General features: G+C 41.1%; 1 protein-coding gene across 1 annotated transcript in view; it reads right to left on the reverse strand.

Annotated features, from left to right (window-relative positions):
- Positions 1–966: 966 nt before the first annotated feature.
- Positions 967–22,832, reverse strand: part of LOC106002837 (zinc finger protein 658B-like) — a gene marked incomplete at both ends in the record, with an annotated part of 44,551 nt that continues 22,685 nt past the window's right edge. Inside the window, 3 exons of the mRNA XM_013037602.1 lie at positions 967–1,178; positions 1,347–1,914; positions 2,164–2,235. Of these exons, the coding sequence (XP_012893056.1) occupies positions 967–1,178; positions 1,347–1,914; positions 2,164–2,235 (852 nt within the window). The remainder of the gene's footprint in view (positions 1,179–1,346; positions 1,915–2,163; positions 2,236–22,832) is intronic.

The raw sequence follows: 22,832 nt of genomic DNA on the forward strand, positions 1-22,832 counted from the left end.
TGCTTGAACATAAAAGCAAAAGGAGACTAAAGTGCCATGAGTTCAAGGCTAACTACAAACACAAACAAAAGCAAAAGTATAGTAATAGAATTCCATGAAAAAGAAATTATACACCATTGCCTTCTTCTTCATGTACATGTTGAAATACAGTGTTAGAGAGGGAAATAACTTAGTAACTGTTATTAGAGAGCTACAGGGTATGTGATCACAAGCAGTAGTGTCATTCTGACAGTGCAATGGACACTGCGTAATAGAGTGAAAACACCTTTGGTTGTTATCAGTGAGTGGTTGGGCTATGAAGATGATGGGTTATCTACAAAGGAGATCAGCTTCTGCTCTCTAGTCCAGAAGCACTAGTCAGGGTAAGACTGAGCCCTTGTTTGGTGAGGAGGACCTGACCAGGAGAGTACCTATTCTCAGCTGACCTTGTCCCCTTGCTAACTCTGGTGCAAATCAGCAATTCACAGAAACGTGTCACCATCCTCTAAGCAACAGTTCAGTAGGACACAAGGCATCCATAATTTAGTTTAACTGCTCATCAGGGTTCATCAGTTGAAGAAAAGTTAATTCTTGGCACAGATATCAAGTGGCAATTGGCTCAGGATGTTCTGTGTGCTGAGCCATCTTGGGAGCCAAATAGTACACTGGTCACAGGTGGGTCACCTATGGATCATGAAGGCTCCCTTGAGGCTTTTGACAGTGATAAGATGCTGAGAGAGGATGGTCATTATGTTTTTCTCCTGTGTGTGTTTTCTGATGCAAACTGAGGTATGACTTCTTCAAAAACTTTCCACATTTGTTTCTTCATAAAATTTCTTTAATGTGGGTGTCCAATGAAGAAATCAGAGCTGTGACTTCTGGGTAAAAGGCTGCAAGTTTGCTACATGCATAAAGCTTCTCTTCTGTGTGAGTTCTCTGATGTAAACTTAATTTTCTTCCAGGTCAAAGACTCACCACATTTCTTACATTCCCGATTTCTCATCAGTGTGAATTCTCTTATGCTTGATGAGGTGTGAATTCTTGGTAAAGGACTTTCTGCACCTGTTACATTCATAAGGCCTCTCTCCTGTGTGTATTCTCTGATGGATGTTAAGGTCTGACTTCCTGATGAAAGACTTTCTACACTCAATGCATTCATAAAGTTTCTCTCCTGTGTGTACTCTCTGATGGACATTAAGGTTTTCCTTCCTAGTGAAAGACTTTTTACATACATTACATTCATAAGTTTTCTCTCCTGTGTGTCTTCGCTGATGTTCAGTAAGGCGTATCTTCTGGGTGAACGACTTTCCACACACATTACATTCATAAGGTTTTTCTCCTGTGTGTCTTCGCTGATGATTAGTAAGGTGTATCTTCTGGGTGAAAGACTTTCCACACACATTACATTCATAAGGTTTCTCTCCTGTGTGTAATCTCTGATGGACAGTAAGTTGCGACTTCTGGGTATAAGACTTTCCACACACATTACATTCATAAGGTTTCTCTCCTGTGTGTATTCTCTGATGGATGTTAAAGTATGACTTCCTGATGAAAGACTTTCTACACTCAATACATTCATAAAGTTTCTCTCCTGTGTGTACTCTCTGATGGACATTAAGCTCTCCCTCCCTAGTGAAAGACTTTTTACATACATTACATTCATAAGGGTTCTCTCCTGTGTGTCTTCGCTGATGATTAGTAAGGTGTATCTTCTGGGTGAAAGACTTTCCACACACATTACATGCATAAGGTTTCTCTCCTGTGTGTGATCTCTGATGGACAGTAAGTTGCGACTTCTGGGTATAAGACTTTCCACACTCGATACATTCATAAGTTTTCTCTGCTGTGTGTATTCTCTCATGTAAAGTGAGGTATGACTTCAGTCTGAAAGACATTCCACATTTGTCACATTCGTAAGTTCTCTCTTCTGTATGACTTCTCTGATACTGGTTGAGAGCTGACTTCTGGGTGTAAATTGACCTATATCCCTCATATTGATAAGGTTTCTTTTCTGTGGGTGTTTGAGGTGAGAAAGTCAGGTTTGACTTCTGACAGATAGATTTTTCACATTGGATATACTCATTGGACTTCTCTGCATATTTGCTCTGGGGTTTTGTAAGGTGAATTTCCTTACTAAAAGGTTTTTCACATTCATTACATGTATAAGGATATTCTCCTGTGTACATTTTCTGATGTGTAGTGACTATACTACTTAAATCGAAACTTTTTCCACATCCATTGCATTCAGGTGTTTTTCTCTGTCCATGAAGTATTTCTTGGGCAAAGAGAATAGACTTATCATAGTCTTCTCTATATTCATTATGGTTACAGGAAAGCTGTCCCATATAAATACAATTATGTCTAAAAAATATGGTCTCTGATTTAAATACCTTTCTTTCTCCACCATATTCAAAACATTGCTGCTCATCAGTTTGACTAGAATACTCCAAATATCTCAGGGATTTTTCAACTACAGGAAACAGACCAGGCCTATATGTAGCCTGCATCTCATCAGATTCACTACAGAGAAGCATGTTCTGACACTCAATGATCTCTTCAGTCCTCATCCCTAAGGAGTTCCCATTACTACTACTACTAATCAGCTCTGGCTTATGTTTTAAACTCAAATTGAAAGTTCTCATACTTTCTTCTATTGAGTTATTATTTGTGACAGATACTTTACAAAGATACTCATTTGGACTTTCCTGGAAGGTCTTAATCATATCTTCCATTTCTTGAACATCTAAAATGAGTCATAGAAAAAAAAACATAAATAAGACCAAAAAATCCCTTTATGTAAAGGTAAAGACATTTTCTCGCTTGGTATGTCCCTCCCCCACAGTATAACCCCTGCTTTCACTATATTTGATGTCAGTATAACTTGAGGAGGAGATGGGGAAAAACCAGTTGTTTAAAGATACAGGTGGACCTGTTGCAACAATGAGAAGTACAAGTTGAGATGTCCAAAACGAGCTTTACAACGTTGGTGCGGGGGTGGGGGGGGAAGGGGGGAAAGGAGAAAGATTGGGATTGGGGGTGAGGGGGGAGGCTGGGAAGGGATGTGAAGGGTAAACAAAAGGAGGAGGCTGCAATGCTTGGTAAGAAATGTACGCATTATCTTGCCCATGTAATTGTAACCCCTCTGTACAGTATCTTCACACACACAAAAAAAAAAGACATTTTCTCCCATCCTGATAGACTTAAAATACCAAAGTATGGGGCTAGGAATATGTTTTAGTGTTAGAGTGCTTGCCAAGCATTCATGAAGCCCTGTGTTTGATTCCTCAGTACCACATAAACCGAAAAGGCCAGAAGTGGCACTGTGACTCAAGTAGTAGAGTGCTAGTATTGTACAAAAGAAGCTCAGGGACAGTGCGCAGGCCCTAAGTTCAAGCCTTAGGACTGACAAAAAACTATGTATCAAAGTAGGAATAGATTTATGAAAAAATATATAGTCTTTTACCTAGTATATTAATTAAGAGAGTAAACTGGTATTTTACAATGGAAACTAATTTTTTCTGTGTTTCAGTTTTTTCTTCTTTTTACATCAGGAAAAATATTTACGTAATTCAACTTTGTATGGCTAGAGATTTAAGCTGAGTACTGACCTTTTTTCTTTAGTATTCTCGTGGTTGTGTTTTTCAAATATTGTTTTGTTTTATCATAGGGGAATATCTACTTTGTTTCCTTTTATTTTCTTGAAAAATGCATTTTGCTACTTTGTTTTTCAACTATTAGATGAGAAACAGGAATAGTTACTAGATTTAGAGGCCATAAAGAGTATTTTATACATACCCTTGCCTTTCACCTAAGCAGGAATGGTTCTTGAAAGTATTGCTACCTAAATCTCTTTTGTTTTAATTTCTCAGTAAGAATTACTAGTTTTATCTGTGGGAGTTTTAAAATTCATTTCTTTTCAGCTTAGACAAAGTCTCATCAAAATTCCTTTTTTAGCTGGGCGCTGGTGGCTCACGCCTGTAATCCTAGCTACTCAGGCGGCTGAGATCTGAGGATCGCGGTTCAAAGCCAGCCAGCCCGGGCAGGAGAGACCTGAGATTCCTATCTCCAATAAACCACTAGAAAACTGGAAGTGGTACTGTAGTTCAAGTGGTAGAGCGCTCGCCTTGAGCTGAAGAGCTGAGGGACAAGCGCCCAGGCCCAGAGTTCAAGCCCCACAACCGCCAAAAAAAAAAAAAAGAAGAAATGTACTCATAATCTTGCCCTTATAATTGTAACCCCTCTGTATGGTATTTTCACAATTAAAAAAAAAAAAGCCAGCTTGGGCAGGAAAGTCCCTAAGACTCTTATCTCCAATAAACCACTAGAAAACCAGAAGAGGCACTGTGGCTCAAGTGGTAGAGTGCTTGCCTTGAGCTGAAGAGCTGAGGGACAGCACCCAAGTCCAGAGTTCAAACCCACTGCTCAAAAAAGTTCCTTTGCTGACACTCCTACCTTAGATCCTTGGCGGACCAAAGATACTCTGGCTTACCACCTAATTAATCATCCATTTTAGACTAAATGCTTTGCTTCTGAATCCCAATATTTGCCCACCACTGATAAGCTATTTTTCTTATTAAAGGATAGCAGCCCTGGCATACTACTTATTTTTCATAGCAGCACAATCCTGGTTTTAAAGAAAATGAATTCTCATATTCTAAATTTCTCATTTTAATTTTTTGTTTTGGAATGATTTTTGCAAAGAGAAAGAGAATTGCTAACTTTAACTCTGCTGCCACACAGAGTTCAGTATGTCTCCATATGAATTCTGGATTCACAAGTCTTTGAGACAAAAGATCACCTAGTTCTCTGCCACACTCAGGACTCAGGGGAAGTCGGAACATTATTACTCAGTATAGTGCAAGATGAACTCACCAACCAAGCTGTCAATCCAACATCACCATGCAAGGTGCATTAACTCACTTGTGAAATTCTTGTCTGAGGCTTCTCCTATCCATGGTTCTGCACCTTCTTCCAGCTTGACAATCAAGTTAGGTTTAGGAACACAGGGCCCTGCTAATAAGAACCAGTGAACTGTTGCTCATGCTGGGTCATCATTGCTGTAAAATCTCAAGACACTGGAGATTTGAGGATCATGGTTCAAAGCCAGCACGGGCAGGAAAGTCCATGGAACTCTTATCTCCAATAAAGTACTAGAAAACCAGAAGTGGTGCTGTGACTCAAGCAGTAGAGTGCTCACCTTGAGCTGAAGAGCTGATGGACAGCGCCCAGGCCCAGAGTTCAAGCCCCACGACCGACCAAAAAAAAAAAAATCTCAGACATCCCATTCACAAGGTTGCTACTAAATCTTGTTTCTCATTTCTCACTGGCTCCATAGTTGACTTTCCCCCCATTTGGATTTATTTTGCCAGTAGTGTGGCTTGAACTCAGTTCTTTTGCTCAAGGCTAGTACCAGTTTGAGTCCCAGCTCCACTTCCAGTTTTTGAGTGGTTAACTGGAGATAAGAGTCTTGTGGGGACTTTGGTGCAATTTCTGGCTTCAAACTGAAATCCTGAGATTTCAGCCACCCGATTAGCTAGGATTATAGGCATGAACCACTGCACCCAGTGCCATATTTGAATGATAAATACCCACTTTCAACTATGATTTTCCAGATCATATTTCCAATAGTCATATGCATTCTACTCTACATTGTATGTCACCCTACAATAATTGCCTCAAGTTTGGGGAAGAATGTCTCCTGTTACTGGAACATAGTTTAGAACTTTTGTCAAACTGCTGAATTGGCAGCTTGAAAAATGAGAATAAAAATGCCTCAGGGGGGCTGGGAAGGTGGCTCAGTGGTAGAGCGCTTGCCTTGCATGCCAAAGGCCCTGGGTTCGATTCCTCAGCACCACATAAGCAAAAAGAAAAAAGCCGGAAGTGGCGCTGTGGCTCAAGTGGTAGAGCGCTAGCCTTGAGCTGAAGAGCTGAGGGACAGCGCCCAGGCCCAGAATTCAGGCCCCATGACTGGACCCCCCCAAAAAAATCCAAACAAACAAAAATGCCTCAGGAGTTACATAATGAAGTTGAAGTTTTCCTTAGAAAGAAATGACACTTCCCATGGACTAGAATCTACCATCCAAATAGCATTGAAAATTTGATAAATATTCAAATATCTACTAAAAACAAATCACTTGACCTAGAAAATGAATGTGACTTTTGCTCACACAAAGACACCAGGTTTCTGTAGGTCTCCAGCATTACATCTCTGTACAGGGTCCTCTGAGAAAAATCCAAGTCCTGCCACTCCTCCCAGCTGAAGTCCACAGCCACATCATCAAATGACACCAGTTTCTGTAATGACACAATTGAAGTACAAGCCCTGACTCATGAGAACATCAAGTCTGGAATTTAATTCTTCTACATGTATACTTTTGTCTTAAATAAAGTATTTGGGACTTGAGGTATTATCTATACCATGAGAGAAGGAAAATCAAAGTAGAAATGTTTGCCTCTATATTAATTAGGTAATTATAAATACGAAGTTTCCCTAATTCATCAGAACACATTTCTGGTGCTAGCAATAGAGACAAGATGACAATTCTAAGGAGCTAATACTCTGGCATGACAACATTTAATCTAAGTAGGTGTCTCAAAGAGTGTGTTTAGCTTATTTTGATAAAATTCACTAAATATCAGGGTAACAATGAAGTAAATAATTATTTCTGCATGTTCATATTCTGCCTCAATGAAAAGCATATTTAGATCTTATTTAAAAATGCTCTCATAGGGGCTGGGAAGGTGGCTCATTGGTAGAGTGCTCGCCTTGCATGCATGAGGCCCTGGGTTCGACTCCTCAGCACCACATAAGCAGAAAAAGCTGGAAGTGAGCTGAAGAGCTGAGGGACAGTGCCCAGTCCCAGAGTTCAGGCACCATGACTGGCAAAAAAAAAAAAAAAAAGCTCTCATAAGCAATCATAACACATTCAGGACATCACATGGAATACATACCACATTAGTAGATCTACAAAACACTGTCCAGGTGAATGTTAGAGTAACAATAGTCAAGAAAGTACCTAATGATTGATTTGGCCCTCATAAGATTTGACTTAGTCCACAAAATAAAAATATCCTATGTCAATCTTTTCTTTCTTTTTTTTTTTTGGTTGGTCACGGGGTCTGAACTCTGGGCCTGGGTGCTGTCCCTCAGCTCTTCAGCTTAAGGCTAGCCCTACCACTTGAGTCATAGCACCACTTCTGGCTGTTTTTCTACTTATGTGGTGCTGAGGATTTGAACCCAGGGCCTCACAAATGTGAGGCAAGCACTGTACTACTGAGTCTACCTCGCAGCCAGGTCAATCGTTTTTCTTCTCACATTTCTACAGATGAACGTATGGATATACATATCCTGACACTGTCTTCAAACATCACCTACCTACTACAATAGCGAATTTAGGTGGGAGGAGAATAAAATGATTTTTTTAAGATTTATATTTTAATAGGCCTTCATAGAAGGAGGAAGGCAAATGGATAGAGGCTTAAGAATATTCAAGCTGACAAAAAATGTGACATATGATCACCACAAGCAAGAGAGAGAAAGTAAGAATAGGGCTGGGATGTAGCTCAGTGGCAAAGTGCTTGTCTAGCAAGTACAACATCCAGGTTCCATCCCCAGTTCCAAAAAAGAAAAGACAAAAAAATACAGTTAAAAAAAGAAAAATAAAATAAAGAGGCATGTGATCTAAAAAATATAGAAGAAATTAAAGATGGAATGAAATATAGCATTAATTTGTTGTGTAGAGACTAAAAGGAGATTTTTTATGCCCATATTGACCCCATTACAGATAAAGAATGTACAAGAATCTTTCCAATCCAGCCACTCTTGATAATATCAGAGTTAAAGGCTGATTAACAGAAAATAGAAATATATCTGTTAAGTGGTGAAAGAAAATAACCTTCAATTCTCAATCCATTGGGCCAAAGAACTCTTCTAAAAATGCAGATTGAAAACATTTTCAGGATGGCTAAAATCAAGAACTCTAATAACAACAGATGCTGGAGGGGATGTGGACAGAAGGGAACCTTACTGCATTGTTGGTGGGAGTGTAAACTTGTTCAACCACTTTGGAAACCAGTATGCAGGTTCCTCAAAAGACTCCACATAGAGCTCCCCTATGACCCAGCAATCCCACTTTTGGGCATTTACCCAAATGCTTACAAACAAGACCACACTAAAGCTACCAGCACGACTATGTTTATTGCAGCATTATTTACTATAGCTAAGATATGGAACCAACCCAGATGCCCCTCAGTAGATGAATGGATCAAGAAAATGTGGGATATATACACAATGGAATTCTATGCCTCCATCAGAAAGAATGACATTGCCCCATTTGTTAGGAAATGGAAAGGCTTGGAAAAAATTATATGAAGTGAAGTAAGCCAGGCGCAAAGAAACATAGGTCCCATGGTTTCCCTTATTTGCAATATCTAGTATATGTATGAGTCAAGCAGAAAAGGTCAGATGTGATGTTAGGGAAATGAACCCTAAGATATGTATTCAAATGATTTTTTTCTTTCATGTGATTATTTCTAACACATTTATAAGATTATTTCTTTGTTGCTTTGTATGTCCCTCCCCCACAGTATAACCCCTGCTTTCGCTGTATTTGATGTCGGTATAATTTGTGGAGGGGAAGAGGAAAAACAAATCGTTTAAATAGGGATACAGATGGACCCATTGCAACAATGAGATGTACAAGTCGTTATGTTGAAAACGAACTTTACAACTTTGGTGCAGGGGTGGGGAGGATTGGGTGGGGGGGGGCGGGAGGAGGATGGGAATGGATGGGAGGGGGAAACAAAGGAGGAGGCTACAATGCTTGATAAGAAATGTACTCATTATCTTGCCCATGTAATTGTAACCCCTCTGTACAGTATTTTCACAATAAAAAAAAGAAAGAAAACATTTTCAGGGGTAAGATAATTCATTAAAACACATTTGCATTTAAGAGTGTTTCAAGAAATTATTCTCCCTCAGGAGAACAACAAAACGTGCCAATATAGATATATACATATGACAAAGTCATTAAAATGGTAAATGTGCTAAGCACTGGTGGCTCACACCTCTAATCCTAGCTGTAAGGAGGCTGAAATTTGAGGCTTGCAGTTCAAAACCAGTCCAGGCAGGAAAGTCTGTGAGACTCTTATCTCCAATAAACCACCAGACAACTGGTTGCCAGAGTGGCACGGTGGCTCAAGTGGTAGAGTGCTTGCCTTGAGCTGAAGGGCTCAGTGACAGTGCCCAGGCCAAGCGTTCAAGCTCCACAACCAACAAAACCAACAACAGCAACAAAAAACAACAGTAAACATTTAGTAAGGATAAAGGAATGTATGAATGTATAGAACATACATTTTATGTAACCTCTCTAAAACAATTTGTGCAAGGAAAACATAGTACCATATTCATGATTCATAAAACTATACAAATACATAAGTGTATTAAAAATAAAGTATGTGGGTGAGGTAAATGAATCAATTGATATTGTACTTCCTGGGCAAGTATGAGGGCCTGAGTTCAAAGAAATAATTCCACCAAAAAAGAAATGAAAAGGTCAGTAGTGTTAGGTTATCAATGGAATTTATTCCATTGAAAAGTAACTATATGATCAATGGAATTTATTCCATTGAAAAGTAACTATATGATGTCATATGGTGGAACTGTGAGAATAATGTATATAGTATATATAGTATATACTGAGCATGTCAGTGTCCTTTGTCTGCCATACAAATGAATCAGACTGGACAGGAAATTTATTTTATTCCAGTTTCAGTGTAACAACAATTTTTGTGCATGGTTTACTTCTGCCAAAGCTCTATGCTTCAGTCTGAGGATGGCCTTTGTTCTGTACAAAAAAATCTCTAAATCCTTCTTTATGAAGAAAACAGTGAAACTATCAGACAAGATTATAGGTACTTCATAACCTTTCAAAGGAATATATAGGTCCTGCATATTTATAAGTTGTACAGATTCAGTGAACCACGGAGTGAAAATATTTGAAAAAGTATGGCACCCATATTAAACATGCAGTCTTTTTTCTTTTTGGCCAATCATGGTGCCTGAACGCTGGGCCTGGGCATTGTCCCTTAGCTCTTCAGCTCAAGGCTAGTGCTCTACCATGTGAGCCACAGTACCACTTCCAGCTTTTTCTGCTTATGTGGTGCTGAGGAATCGAACCCAGGGCCTCATGCATGCAAGGCAAACACTCTACCACTGAGCCACCTTCCCAGCCCCTAAACGTGCAGTCTTTGAATAAACCATCATTATCCTATGAACAATTCAGTATAAAAACTATTTATATAGGATTTAAGTTGTAATAGGTATGATAGGTGGTTTACAGAGTAGAGAGGAATGCCTGCAGTTTATATCTGACTTGAACAGAAAGAAAAAACTCAATACGCCTTTGAAAGAGATATATACTAAATAGAGAGAAAGAAAAATAAATAAATACAAAGATACCATAAGTAAAAATCAATAATGGAAGCTCGGTGCCAGTGCCTCATGCCTATAATCCTAGCTACTCAGGAGGCTGAGATCTGAGGATAGCAGTTCAAAGCCAGCCTAGGCAGGCAATTCCGTGAAACTCTTATCTACAATAAACCATTCAGAAAAACCAGAAGTGGAAGTATATAGCTCAAGTGGTAGAGCACTATCCTTGAGCTGAAGAACTGAGGGACATCACCCAGGCCCAGAGTTCAAGCTCCATGACTGACCCCCCCCTTCCAAAAAAATCAATAATGGAATAATGGAAAACACAAATACTAATATGAAATGAAAAAAACATCAGCCCTAATGGTATGGTCACTGACACAAACCATTCATAATAATAGACAGATCTTACATCTGGATAGTAAAAGCTGAATGCTGAAACCCAAAGTCTCCAAGGCCATGTTTAAAAGGCCATAGAATTATAATTTCTTAAACCTACCATCCTGTGTGGCTACATTAACCATTCTTTGAACTACAATCCATATATCTCTGCCTTCTTAGTAGCTAGGATTACAGGTGTGAGCCACTGATGCCCAGCTAGGTGGTTTATTTTTTCCAAGTATTCATGGTAACTTTCCCTATGTAAATTCAAGCAAATATGCTTGATCCTAGAGACTCAGGGCCCAAGTGTTAGTGAACCTTGAGACTCCCAGTTTCACCCTGTCTCTCTATCAGTTTATTTCTGTGTTTATGTAATTTTATTTGGCTCCAGAATCCTGTAGAACCGCCTCGGGTTTCAGTTAGTAGCAATTTTCCTCTACAATGAGTAAGAAAAATGTCAATTTTAAGAGTTACATCAGCAAAGGAAAATTGATCAGTAAGAAAACTAGTTCCCAGATAGAACACTTGAAGAAAAGAAAAAAAGTGAGAGGTATATGGAGGTAGAGGAACTGAGAAAAAGAAAGAGAAAAAGAGACAGACAGAAAAATACAAAGAGAGAAAAAGAAATAAAGAAACCTAGTGAGCAAGAAACAGTATGAAGAGGGAAAATGTTAGGAAAAGAGTCTTTTGAAGATACCTTAGAATAAAACAGAGGGATTTCTAAAAAGGCCATAGACTATATCATCAAATATACCTAAGTATCAAGTAAGAAAAAGAACATGAAACAGTCCAAGAAGTATGTACAGAGAGTAATTTAAGTACATATAGCTTACTCAATCCCTTAGAATATAAAAAGTTGTGTAGGACCATACTGTTTCAGCAACTCTAATAGTAAAACTTTATTAAGATAGTTTAATGTTACTCATGAGGATAGGGTCTCCAACAAGTTGCTAGTGAACTGTCGTCATCTTTCATGAGAAGTCACCAACTTTAAATCATGTAACAAATATGACTCCTTTTTCTCACATCAGAAAAACTAGAAACAAACTGAAGCAAAGCTGCATTCAACTTAGACAGAATATAAGATTTCATAATCTGCTACATCTGCAAGCCATCTTTACCTGATTCAGAAACATATTCCTGAAGCTGAAGCTGTTTTTCTGTTTTTCAATGAACCCTTTCAATGAACCGTTAGATTCATAAAATGGAACACAAAAAAACATGAGAAATAAAAAGCAACTCACCACAGATCCTTTCATTCTTTCTTGCTGCTGACAATGCATAGAAGATTCTGGAAGCATGGAGGAAAGAAGGCAAATGAAGTGGTCAGGAAAGAATGTGTGTGACTGTGCCCCAGATTTTCCTCCCCAAAATATTATACATCAGCTGGAAAAGCAGAAAGCCTTCTTGGGAAAGAATCTTGTCTGTGTCAAGTAAAACATTAAACTCTTTACTAAAGATGAATCCAGTCTATCCATATACTATATACTAGATAGTATAAAAGCAATTCATTTCTTAGTTAATATACATACGTAATTTGTAAAAACTAATGTTCCCACAAAAATAATTGAATAATTGAAACCAAAAGAACACATCACATCTTCATTAAAACTAGTTATTAGTGAAATACACTCAGGGATGTATACAGTATTTTTTTTTTAATTAATGAAAAGCTATCCTAGGACTCCATGGAGCATTTGTGCTCTACCTCATTCATTTACATATTTAAGCGCCATGGAAAGCATGTATGTTATAACTTAGTATTTTTTACCCAAAGTTATGTAGGTAAAATGTATACAGACCTATTTCTTGTGTTATAATATTTCAATAATGGTTATCAAATGGCATATTTACCCAAATACCCAAATACTCAGTGCACCTTGTGAAATTGTAATTTGCCATTTAATCTGCTTTGGCCAAAGGGATATCAGTAAGAATGATATAAACACCAGTTTAAGAAGTCCTTCACTGTACTAAACATTCATATTAAGAGCCTTGGCCATCCTGCTGGATATACAGGATGTTAATAAAGATGCAACATGAAATACTGGTCATAGGAGTAACAGAATCCCAACCAGCAATCCTCAACCAAGGAACCAGAAGATTAGTCTTACATGTTACTTAAATAATATTAACACGAAATACCAAGCTGAGGACACCCAAATGTAGACTGTAAAACTTAAAACTATTAAATTAAATAGCTTTGTCTTTTTGTTTGTACTTCTTGGTTGGCTTATTTCACAGGAAAAGCTATTATCCACAATTCTGTTTGTTTTTTATACAATAATGTAGAATGGAAACTCAATATAAAATAAAATGAACTTTACAGTGACATTTACAAAAACTGAAAATCTACTCTGTAGACTTGTTAGGTGGTTTATGTTAGGAAAGACAATATGAATCATTTAAAAGCAATGTTTGCACATTAACATTGTGTTTTTGTACATCACAAGAATGTTTTCTTACTTTACAAAGGTTAAAAAGAATTTATTGTAGACTAAATGTCCATATTCACAATGCTTGAGACCATGAGTGTTATAGATTTCAGGGTGGAATATTTTATATTTGCTTTGTGATTTGGACTAGTCTCATATTTATTAGTGATAGAACATCCCTCCTTAAAAATTTAATAGTTTCTATTTCAGATTATTTTATTAGAAATATAATCTGTATTTAAGAGAGGGCATTGTAACTGGGCTCTGGCTGTTGAAGGGTATAATCCGAGCTACTCAAAAGTCTGAGAACTTAGGATCACAGATTGAAGCCAGCTGGGGCAGGAAAGTCTGGGACACTCTGATCTCCAACAAACTAACAAAACAGCTGGTAGTGGAGATATGGCTTAAGTGGTAGAACATTAGCTTTGAGCAAAAGAAACTCATGGTCAGTGCCCAGGCCTTGAGCTTAAGAAGGAGGACTACAGAACAAAAAGTCATTGTATTGTATTTAAGTTATACTTTATGAATTGTTTTAGAATGACATGTTTAGGCAGCCTCATTTTATGGGATGTAAGGTAGGCTCCTTATATTGGAGAAATTGCAATTTGTTTTTTTTTGTTTTTGTGTCCGGTCGTGGGGCCTGAACTCTGGGCCTGGGTGCTGTCCCTCAGCTCTTTAGCTCAAGGCTAGCACTCTACCACTTCAGCCACAGTGCCACTTCCGGCTTTTTTTTTTTTTTTGCTTATGTGGTGCTGAGGAATTGAACCCAGGGCAGAAATTGCAATTTGTCAAGGACAAATAAAGTGGAGTATATCCATGTTAGTAACATTTTAAAGTTACAAAAGACAGGATGTGCAGAGGATAAAAATTGATTCAACATGTCTTTGTAAGATATTTTAAAGGACTGTTTATGATTCATTGACTTCAATTCCCAGAAAGAATTTCCTAAGTAAAATAATACTTAAGTAGATTGTGACCAAAGGGATTAACAATAACTTCAGTATATGTAACAAAAAATTCAGTATACGTAACATCTACAAATCATACAACCTTGGGCCAGATAGATTACTTCAAATTTTCTTTTGTAAATTTTTTATAAGGCCAAAGATATCTGACCAATACTTCCTAAACTACTAGGAAGAACCAACATATTAGATCTAGCATCAGCAATTCCAGAGATGATACACATGGGATAAGTTTGAGAGCTCACATACTGGAAATGATAGTGGGAAGAGGCTGAATAAATCAGTGAGAGTAGGATTAGGGATTAGGACATGATAGATACTTTCAGTTGGGACAGTTATCCCTCCGCCCCAAACCACAGCCTCCCCTCCACAGAGGTCCCCTCTGATAACTAGGCCCTGGCTGATTCCTCAGTGCAGCTCCTCTCCCCGGCTAAAAGTTGGTAAACCTTCCAACAGCACTAAGTGAGTGTTAGAGAAAAGAATACCACATGAGGGCTGGGAAGGTGGCTCAGTGGTAGAGTGCTTGCCTTGCATGCATGAGGCCCTGGGTTCGATTCCTCAGCACCACATAAGCAGAAAAAGCCAGAAATGGTGCTGTGACTCGAGTGCTAGAGCACTAGCCTTGAGCTAAAGAGCTGAGGGACAGTGCCCAGACCCAGAGTTCAGGCCCCATGACCGGCCAAAACAAACAAACAAACAAAAGAATACCACATGAATCTTTTTCTTTTGTCAGTCATGGGCCTCAACTCTGGGCCTGGGTGTTGTCCCTCAGCTGGGGAGGTGGCTCAGAGGTAGAATGCTGCTTGCGTTGCATGCATGAGGCCCTGGGTTTGATTCCTCAGCACCACATAAGCAGAAAAAGCCGGAAGTGGTGTTGTGGCTCAAGTGGTAGAGTGCTAGCCTTGAGCTGAAGAGCACAGGCCAAGTTTTCAGGCCCCACAACCGACTCCCTCCCCTCCCCCAAATACCATGTCCCATCAGTTCAGAGGAGGGAAGTCATGTGGCATTCTACCCTCAGGAAACTGCTTTCTGGGACATTTTGGGGGATCCCTCCAGAGGGACACCTCTATACTCCTGGAGAGTCAAAGGTGGAAAGTTCCTCAAGAACCAGAAACTCATCTTTCACCCTATCCAAAGGACCGGAAGCTCCAAGAGGTGTGGCCACAGGGACTGAGAAATAGAATGGGGGAGCTGAATAAGGAGAGGGAAGCGGGAAGGCCCAGGGGCCCCCGTGCAAATGGTAAAAGCAAAAGGGACTGATGAGCACAAGCACCAAGATCAGCAGGTGGGGGTGAGGGAGGGGAGCAGAGATGAGGAGGGAACCAGTCCTACAGAAGGCATCACACCCTGGGATACAGGCATATGCAGACAGGGTTCCCCCCAGAAAGAGAACCCTGGGACGAGGTCAGGAGCTAGGAGAGGGCAATAGAAAGGAGGACTGACTGTAAAGAATGGAAATTTGAAGTAAGAGTCCCAGATTGGGGCACCAAGGGCCCTGGGTTCTAATTCTGACTCTATTGTGAGTGGACACATTTCTGTCCTTGGAGCCTCAATATACCCAATCTGGGGGAAAAAACCCGGGAAGAAGGGCAGACTTTTCCCATGCTACCTCTGAGGACTCCGACAGGACGAAGGAGAAGCAGCCACAGACCAGCGTTTGGGGGGGAGAGAGGAGCGGGATTCCCTACCCCACCGCACCGAAGCACTTACCTGCCGGCCGCGGGGACCAGCGCAACTCCTGTACCCCTGAGGGGTGCAGTCGGGCGGTACAGAGCCCGCAGCCGCACGCTGGGCGGGAAGACCAGGGCCGCCAGTTCCAGAGCCACCGCCTGCAGAAGCCGCTTCTCCTCCCGCCTCTTCAGACCCAGTCAACCCCGCCGCGCCCCACCACGCATGCGTCGCCTGTCCCACCGAAGACGCAGGCCACCACTCACCAGCAGAGGCGCGAACCCGCCTCCAACTCGGCAGCACTTCCGCTTCCTGCCGGATGATACCACAGAGTCACCGCCGCAGGGGGGGTCGCCGCCGCCAACGCCGGGATTGGGGGAGCCATCAGACCCTATGCTACACGTGCTAGCAAACGCCTGTACCTGTCGACCTCTACCATCTCCTGGCGCATTCCAATCTATCATGGTGCGACCTGGGGGTTTGACATCAGATATGTCCCCCCCTCCGGAGCTGCAATGGTGCATCCCGCTCCTCCCCCGCCCCCGCCCACTCCCAGGGCGGTCAGAAAGAAGTCTGATTGGATGTTGGGAGCTAACTGGGGCGCGCTAGGCACTGGCGGAAAAGGTGTGTTTGGGCACGGTTTGAGTGCGCTCCAATATCCGATCTTGGCCTCCTCTGAAGCTGCTATGAGCTATGGGGAGTAAGGAGAAAAGAGTTGAGCACCTTGGGCTTTGCAGATAGTGCTGGAGCCCCTCCATTACCAGCCCCCCTGACGTCTGGGGCTCCTTCCTCATGGCCTGGGCCTGAGGACACCAAGACCTGCTTTGACCCCAGGATCTCTGTCTGTGGGCATTCTTCCATCTCAGGTCCTCAGCCACTCCCACGGTCTTTCCCAAGCTGTAACCCGCCCCCCCCCCCCAGCTCCACCAAGATCTGAGCTCCTCCCTGCCCTAGAGTTCCAGCCAGGATAGCTGGCCACTCTCCACCCAGCTCAGCCTGTGCCTGCAGAGAACCTGCTCTACCTCTAGCCCCAGAGTTATAAGCTACCACCTGGCCAGGGGTAGTCGCCATATTACTCCCTCTCCCCGTGGCAAGATGGCCACACTAATCTCTTGACAACTGTTAGCATTATGCCCATCTTTGGTCCCCAGCTCCACCCATACCTGAGCTCCTCCCAGCCATACAGCTGGCCACTCCCACTCTGCCCAGACCCTCCTGAGCATGCGCCTACCTCACTTCCTGCCCCCAGACCTTCCTGCTACATAGAGACAGATGCCCTGTGCTTCCTCTCCTGTGCCTGCCAACCTCCACACAGTTCACCTGGGATGGATGTGAAGGATTCCTTTCAATAACACTCCTTCTGTATGTGCCTGCCTCTGCATGGTCCCTTGGGATGGCCGGGATGGATTCTTTCAATGTCCTCAGCTGTGAAATTGGGTCCACACTGTAATCCCTATGCACTTCTGCCCACGGCCCTGGGTTTCTTCCTGTAGAAGACAGCAGATGTTGAATATGTTCACACCCATAACTAAACAAGAGTGCAGTCAGTGCCCACCTGTAAGCCCAATAAACTCCCTTCTGATGGCTTAGCATGCTCCTTCCCCTTTCCACAGATTAGCGTGCTCCTATCCTAGGCAACACTAGGCCCATTTAGCAAAGGCAATAAATAATCAGCCTCCAACCTTTCCCTTGAGATGGCATTCCTTTGGGGCAACTACCACCATATAAAGCAACAAGAGCTCCTTAGTATGACCTTCTGGTCTGGGCAGCTGCAAGGCCTCTTCTTTACTATTTTGGCAGCAGCCAGAAATCCTAGTCCACCATGGTGGACCCCTAGTCCACATATCCACACCAGGGTCTCTGCCTCCTAGCCCCTTCTAGCCCCTCCTAAACTTCCTAGGTTATATAGGTCACCAAAGACAATAACCAACTCCTCATTTCCCTCTTGTGAGAAGGGGTCTTGCTGGTCCCTGGCAATAAAACTTTCTCTTTTTTTCTTTTGCATGCTTAAAATTATTTTAAATTTATGCATATTGTTACAGGTAATTTTTCCCAAATGTTACAATAATACACTGATAATAATGAAAACAGTAACAATATTTTTCTTGAAAATGCTTATTGAAACTTTTGTATTTGTTCTAAGTATTATTTATTTTAATCTTCACTACTGTTACGATTTAAGTTTTTCATTATCCCCACTTTATTAGTGAGCAAATTAAGGCTTTTAGAATTTATTTTCCAAATTTACACAACTAAGTCTAGGTTTCTGGACACAAAGTCTCTAGTAGTAATTTTTTTTATCCATACCCTTAGTTTACTAAATATCTCCTGAAACATTCTGTGGAGATGTCATTAAGGAACACATCATAGTTCTTGCAGCTACTCTTTACAGAATTTCAGCTCAGACAACATACTGATGCAACAAGTTGTTAAAATTCAACTTTTCAATAGTACATACTTCTTGCAATTTTTCCTTTTAATGGATTGCTCTTCTCAGTTTTCATGTGTGTTAGCAATTCTGAGCTAATTCATTAACATTTCTGTCTGAAATTTTACACCCTTACAAATCTCTGAAGCTATTGATGCATGGTTGTGAAAAGAATTCTGCCAGGCATTGTGGCTCACACCTATAATCCTAGCTACTCAGGTGGCTGAGATCTAAGGATCTCCATTCAAAGCCATGCCAAGCAGGAAACTCTGTGAGACTTTTATCTCCAATTAACCTCTCAGAAAAGCAGAAGTGATGCTGTGGCTCAAGTGGTAGAGTGCTTGCCTTGAGCTGAAAAGCTGAGAGGCAGCTCCCAGGCCTAAAATTCAAGCCCTACGACCGACAAAAAAAAAAAAGAAAAGAAAAGAAAAAAAAAGAATATGTTATAACACAAAGATAACAAAATGCAAATTCAATAAATTAAATAAATGCAAAACATCAACAACCTGGGCTGGGAAGGTAGCTCAGTGGTAGAGCGCTTGCCTTGCGTGCATGAGGCCCTGGGTTTGACTCCTCAGCACACATAAGCAAAATAGAAAAAAAGCCGGAAGTGGCGCTGTGGCTCTAGTGGTAGAGCGCTAGCCTTGAACTGAAGAGCTGAGGGGCAGCGCCCAGGCCCAGAGTTCAGACCCCCGACCAGACCCCCCCCCAAAAAAACATCAACAACCTAAAGGTATACTTACTGTGATAAATTGTCCCCAGATACTAAATAAGTATCTGCCAAGACACAAAGAACACTGACCAGTAACTGGTTCCAAGTTTGAGGCATAGGTGTGCTTTGAAGAATGTACAGTAAGAGAGTAAAAGGATTTCTGTAAGGATCATGATAACTAATTTCAACATCATAATACATTTCAAATTTGTGACATATTGTGCCCTCTCAAACCACTAAGGTTTCCTATAGTCTACTTAAGGGACTTGGGGAAAACATAGTTTCTTGATTTGTATTTTTACATAATTTTAGACTTATAGAATTACAAAAATATTTCAAATAGCTACTTGTCATTCTCAGCATCTCCTAAGGCTAAAAACTCACAGAACTTTAGTATAATTACCAAGAGATGTAATGCTTTAAACTAAACAGCTCTAGTTCATTGGCATTATTAACACCAGCATTTTTCACTAATACTCTATTTCCATCACAAAACCTAATCTAGCCTGCTTATTCTGTTTACTTAGCTTACCTAATCTGCACCAATTCCTTTGTCTTTCCTTGTCTTTCATTAACTATAGCCTTGAAGCTTTCAAATACTAGCTATTCAAGTGAAAGCCTGGAACAAAGTGTTCCCAGAAAATGGCCCTCATAAACAAGTTGGGGTAGTAATACTACTATCAGATAAAACATATTTCAAATTACAATTAGAAAAAACAAGGGCATTTCATATTAATAACGCAAACTCTCCATTAGGGTTCTGTCTGATGTAATTCCCTGGTCTTGATTCTTTCCTTCAGGCTATGTTCCTCCAGTTAGTATTTTTTTGTCGTGCTGACTTCTTGTTCATGAATGCCTTTAATTTTCTTTATTCTTAAAATTTTTAGTTTCTCCATTTAATATGAATGCTAGTTTCGCTGGATATTCCAGTCTGGGTTGGCAGTTACTGGTTTTTAGGGCTTGGATGGTACTTTTCCAGGTTCTCCTTGCATTGAGAGTTTGTATGGAGAGGTCTGCAGCGATACTAATTTTGTTTACATTGGAGTATAGCTCTTTCTTTGATTTTACAGCATTTAAAATCAGCTCTTTGCAATTCAGGTCCAGTGTCTTTACTACAATGTGTCTAGAAGTGTTTCTTCTAAGATCCTGTCTTCTAAGTGTTCTGTATGCTTCTGTTCTTATTGAATAAGTGCTGCATCCCTCCTTTCTGGTGTTCCTCTCCTTCATTGATCCCAATTATAGAAGATTAGATTTCTTGGCATTGTCCACCAGTTCTTGGACTTTCCTTTGGTAATTTCTGAGTGATAAACTTGTCTTTGTTCGTTGTACCTGGAGATCTGCATGGTTTTCTGGCAAATATACCATAGTCTATACTCTATATACTATATATTCTGGCAAATATAATATACTCTAAAAGCACTGCCCGATGACACCTGTCGTCTATGCCTCCCAAAGTGGTGGAGAGGTGACCCAAGTCTTTGGGCGCCTTCCTCACACAGGGTCTGGCCCACACATATCCTTTCGAAACTCAGCACATCCTGAGCCCTCCCTGAAACCTCTGATTTAGGGTTTGTCTCCATTCAGCACTATTTGGCAAGCCATCAGCCAGCACCCACGTGTGCCAGGCCCTGTGCTAGGCACCAGGAGAACATGCAGGCAGTTTGAAACCCTGTGAGTTGAAACAATGAGGGCTGAAACCCTAAACAAATGTGCAGTCACCCAAGATGGGGAAATGTGTGCATCATTGTGGTGAGGACAATGAAGACAGACTGTCTGCACCACAGAGAATCTGGGCCCCATGCTCCAATGCTCATCCCTTCACTACTTCTTCCCTGATGCCCTCTTGTCTGCCATACTTCACACATGCCCTCTTGATTTTCTGCTTTGCCAGCCCACCCACTGATCCTAGTAACTTACTTCTACCAGTCCTCTACATGCATCCTGATGACTCTCTCCCAAGCCTCCCATTTCTTCTAGCGCCAGTTTGAGCAGTAAGGGATTGGTTTTTCTGACAGCACAGTTTGAGTCTTAACATCCTTAACAAAACTTTGAAGGCTCAAGTCCACATTCCTGGGGGTGATACGCACATAAGAGTTAATCAAACTGGGGAGTAGTGGCTCATGCCTGTAAGCCTAGCTATTCAGTAGGCTGAAATCTGAGGACCAGTCTCCATTTGAAGCCAGTCTAGCAGGAAAGTCCATGACACTATTATCTCCAATAAACTACTCAGAAAAAGCCGGAAGCAGTGCTGTGGCTCAAGTGGTAGAGCACTAGCCTTAAGCACAAAGAGGCTCAGAAACAGCACCCTGAGTGCAAGCCCCAGAACTGACAAAAAAAAAAAAGAGTAATCAGACCCCTCCTATCTTCCCTGTCCTTCATTCTTAGCCTAGTGCTGGCTTTATGTGCTCTTCTCAGCAAGAGTACTGTTGACCAGGCAGATCTTTGCACCCAGAAAGCCTGTTCTTGCTCATTGGCACCGGCCATCTCATTCATTCTCCATTTGAAGTTGAACTATTTTGTTCAAGATGTTCTACTGTTGAGTCCCACCTCTACTTCTGGCTTTTTGGTAGTTAATTGGAGATAAGAGTCTCAGAGAGTTTTCTGCCTATTCTGGCTTCAAGCCTCCATCCTCAGTTCTCAGTCTTCTGAATAACTAGAATTTTAAGGGTCAGCCATGGGTACCCAGCAAAATCGAGTATTTTTTTAATATCTCATGGATATGGAAACACAGATTATAATTTATTTATTTATTTATTGCCGGTCTTGGGGCCTGAACTCTGGGCCTGGGCTCTGTCCTTTAGCTCTTCAGCTTAAGGCTAGCTACCACTTGAGCCACAGTGCCACTTCCAGCTTTTTCTGCTTATGTGGTGCTGAGGAATCGAACCCAGAGCCTCGTGCATGTGAGACAGGCACTCTACCACTGACCAACCTTCCCAGCCCCACAAATTATAATTTTTTTTATATCTGGTTTATTTCACTTACAACATTTTAAAGATTCCTTCATGTTGTAGTATGGGTCAGAATGTCATTGAATAGCATTCCATTGGATGGATATACCACATTTTGTTTATTGTGGACATTGGGTTGTTTCTACCTTTCCTCTACTGTGAATAATGTCATGAATAATATACTGATTTTATGTTGAGAACCCTGCTGTAGCAGAGTAGCCAAAGGCATCCTTTCATAAGAAATCCAGGTGAACCATGGAGACTCACCTGTGGCTTTCCTTCACATGAACAATTCATGAGAATCCTTTCAGCCTGTGAGTCCCATATGGTATGACTGAATTACACCTTCTGCTTTTCTCCTAGTTATGCTGATCTTGCTGTTTTCCTGAGTGTGTGTGTGTGTGTGTGTGTATTCAATAAGTTGACAAATCAGGGAAGACTTTTGCAAATTTGCTCCTCTTCTCTAGAAATTTCTTCCTCTAATCCTTTGTGTAGATGTGGATGCTTGATGGCTCCTGCCTGTAACCCTAGCTACTCTAGAGGCCGAGATCTGAGGATCCCTATTCAAAGCCAACCTGGGCAAACAAACCTGATAGACCCTTATCTACAATAAGCTATCAAAAAAACTTGAAGTGGATATTTGGCTCACGTGGTAGAGGATCTGACTTGCAGGAAAATCCAAGCAAGGGCATGAGACCCAGAGTTCAAACCTCTGTACTGGTGTGCGCACGTGCACATATACATACACACACACACACACACACACACACACACACACGTAAAAATAAACCTTTCTGTGGTTCTCTCCAACTTCTCAGGAACTAGATAAGAGGTTCTGCCTGAGCAAGCCCTTCCCTGGCCATCTCATCTAAAATATTAACTTCCTC

Source organism: Dipodomys ordii, unplaced genomic scaffold (assembly GCF_000151885.1).
Source record: "Dipodomys ordii isolate 6190 unplaced genomic scaffold, Dord_2.0 Scaffold1000002972, whole genome shotgun sequence".
NCBI lineage: Eukaryota > Metazoa > Chordata > Mammalia > Rodentia > Heteromyidae > Dipodomys > Dipodomys ordii.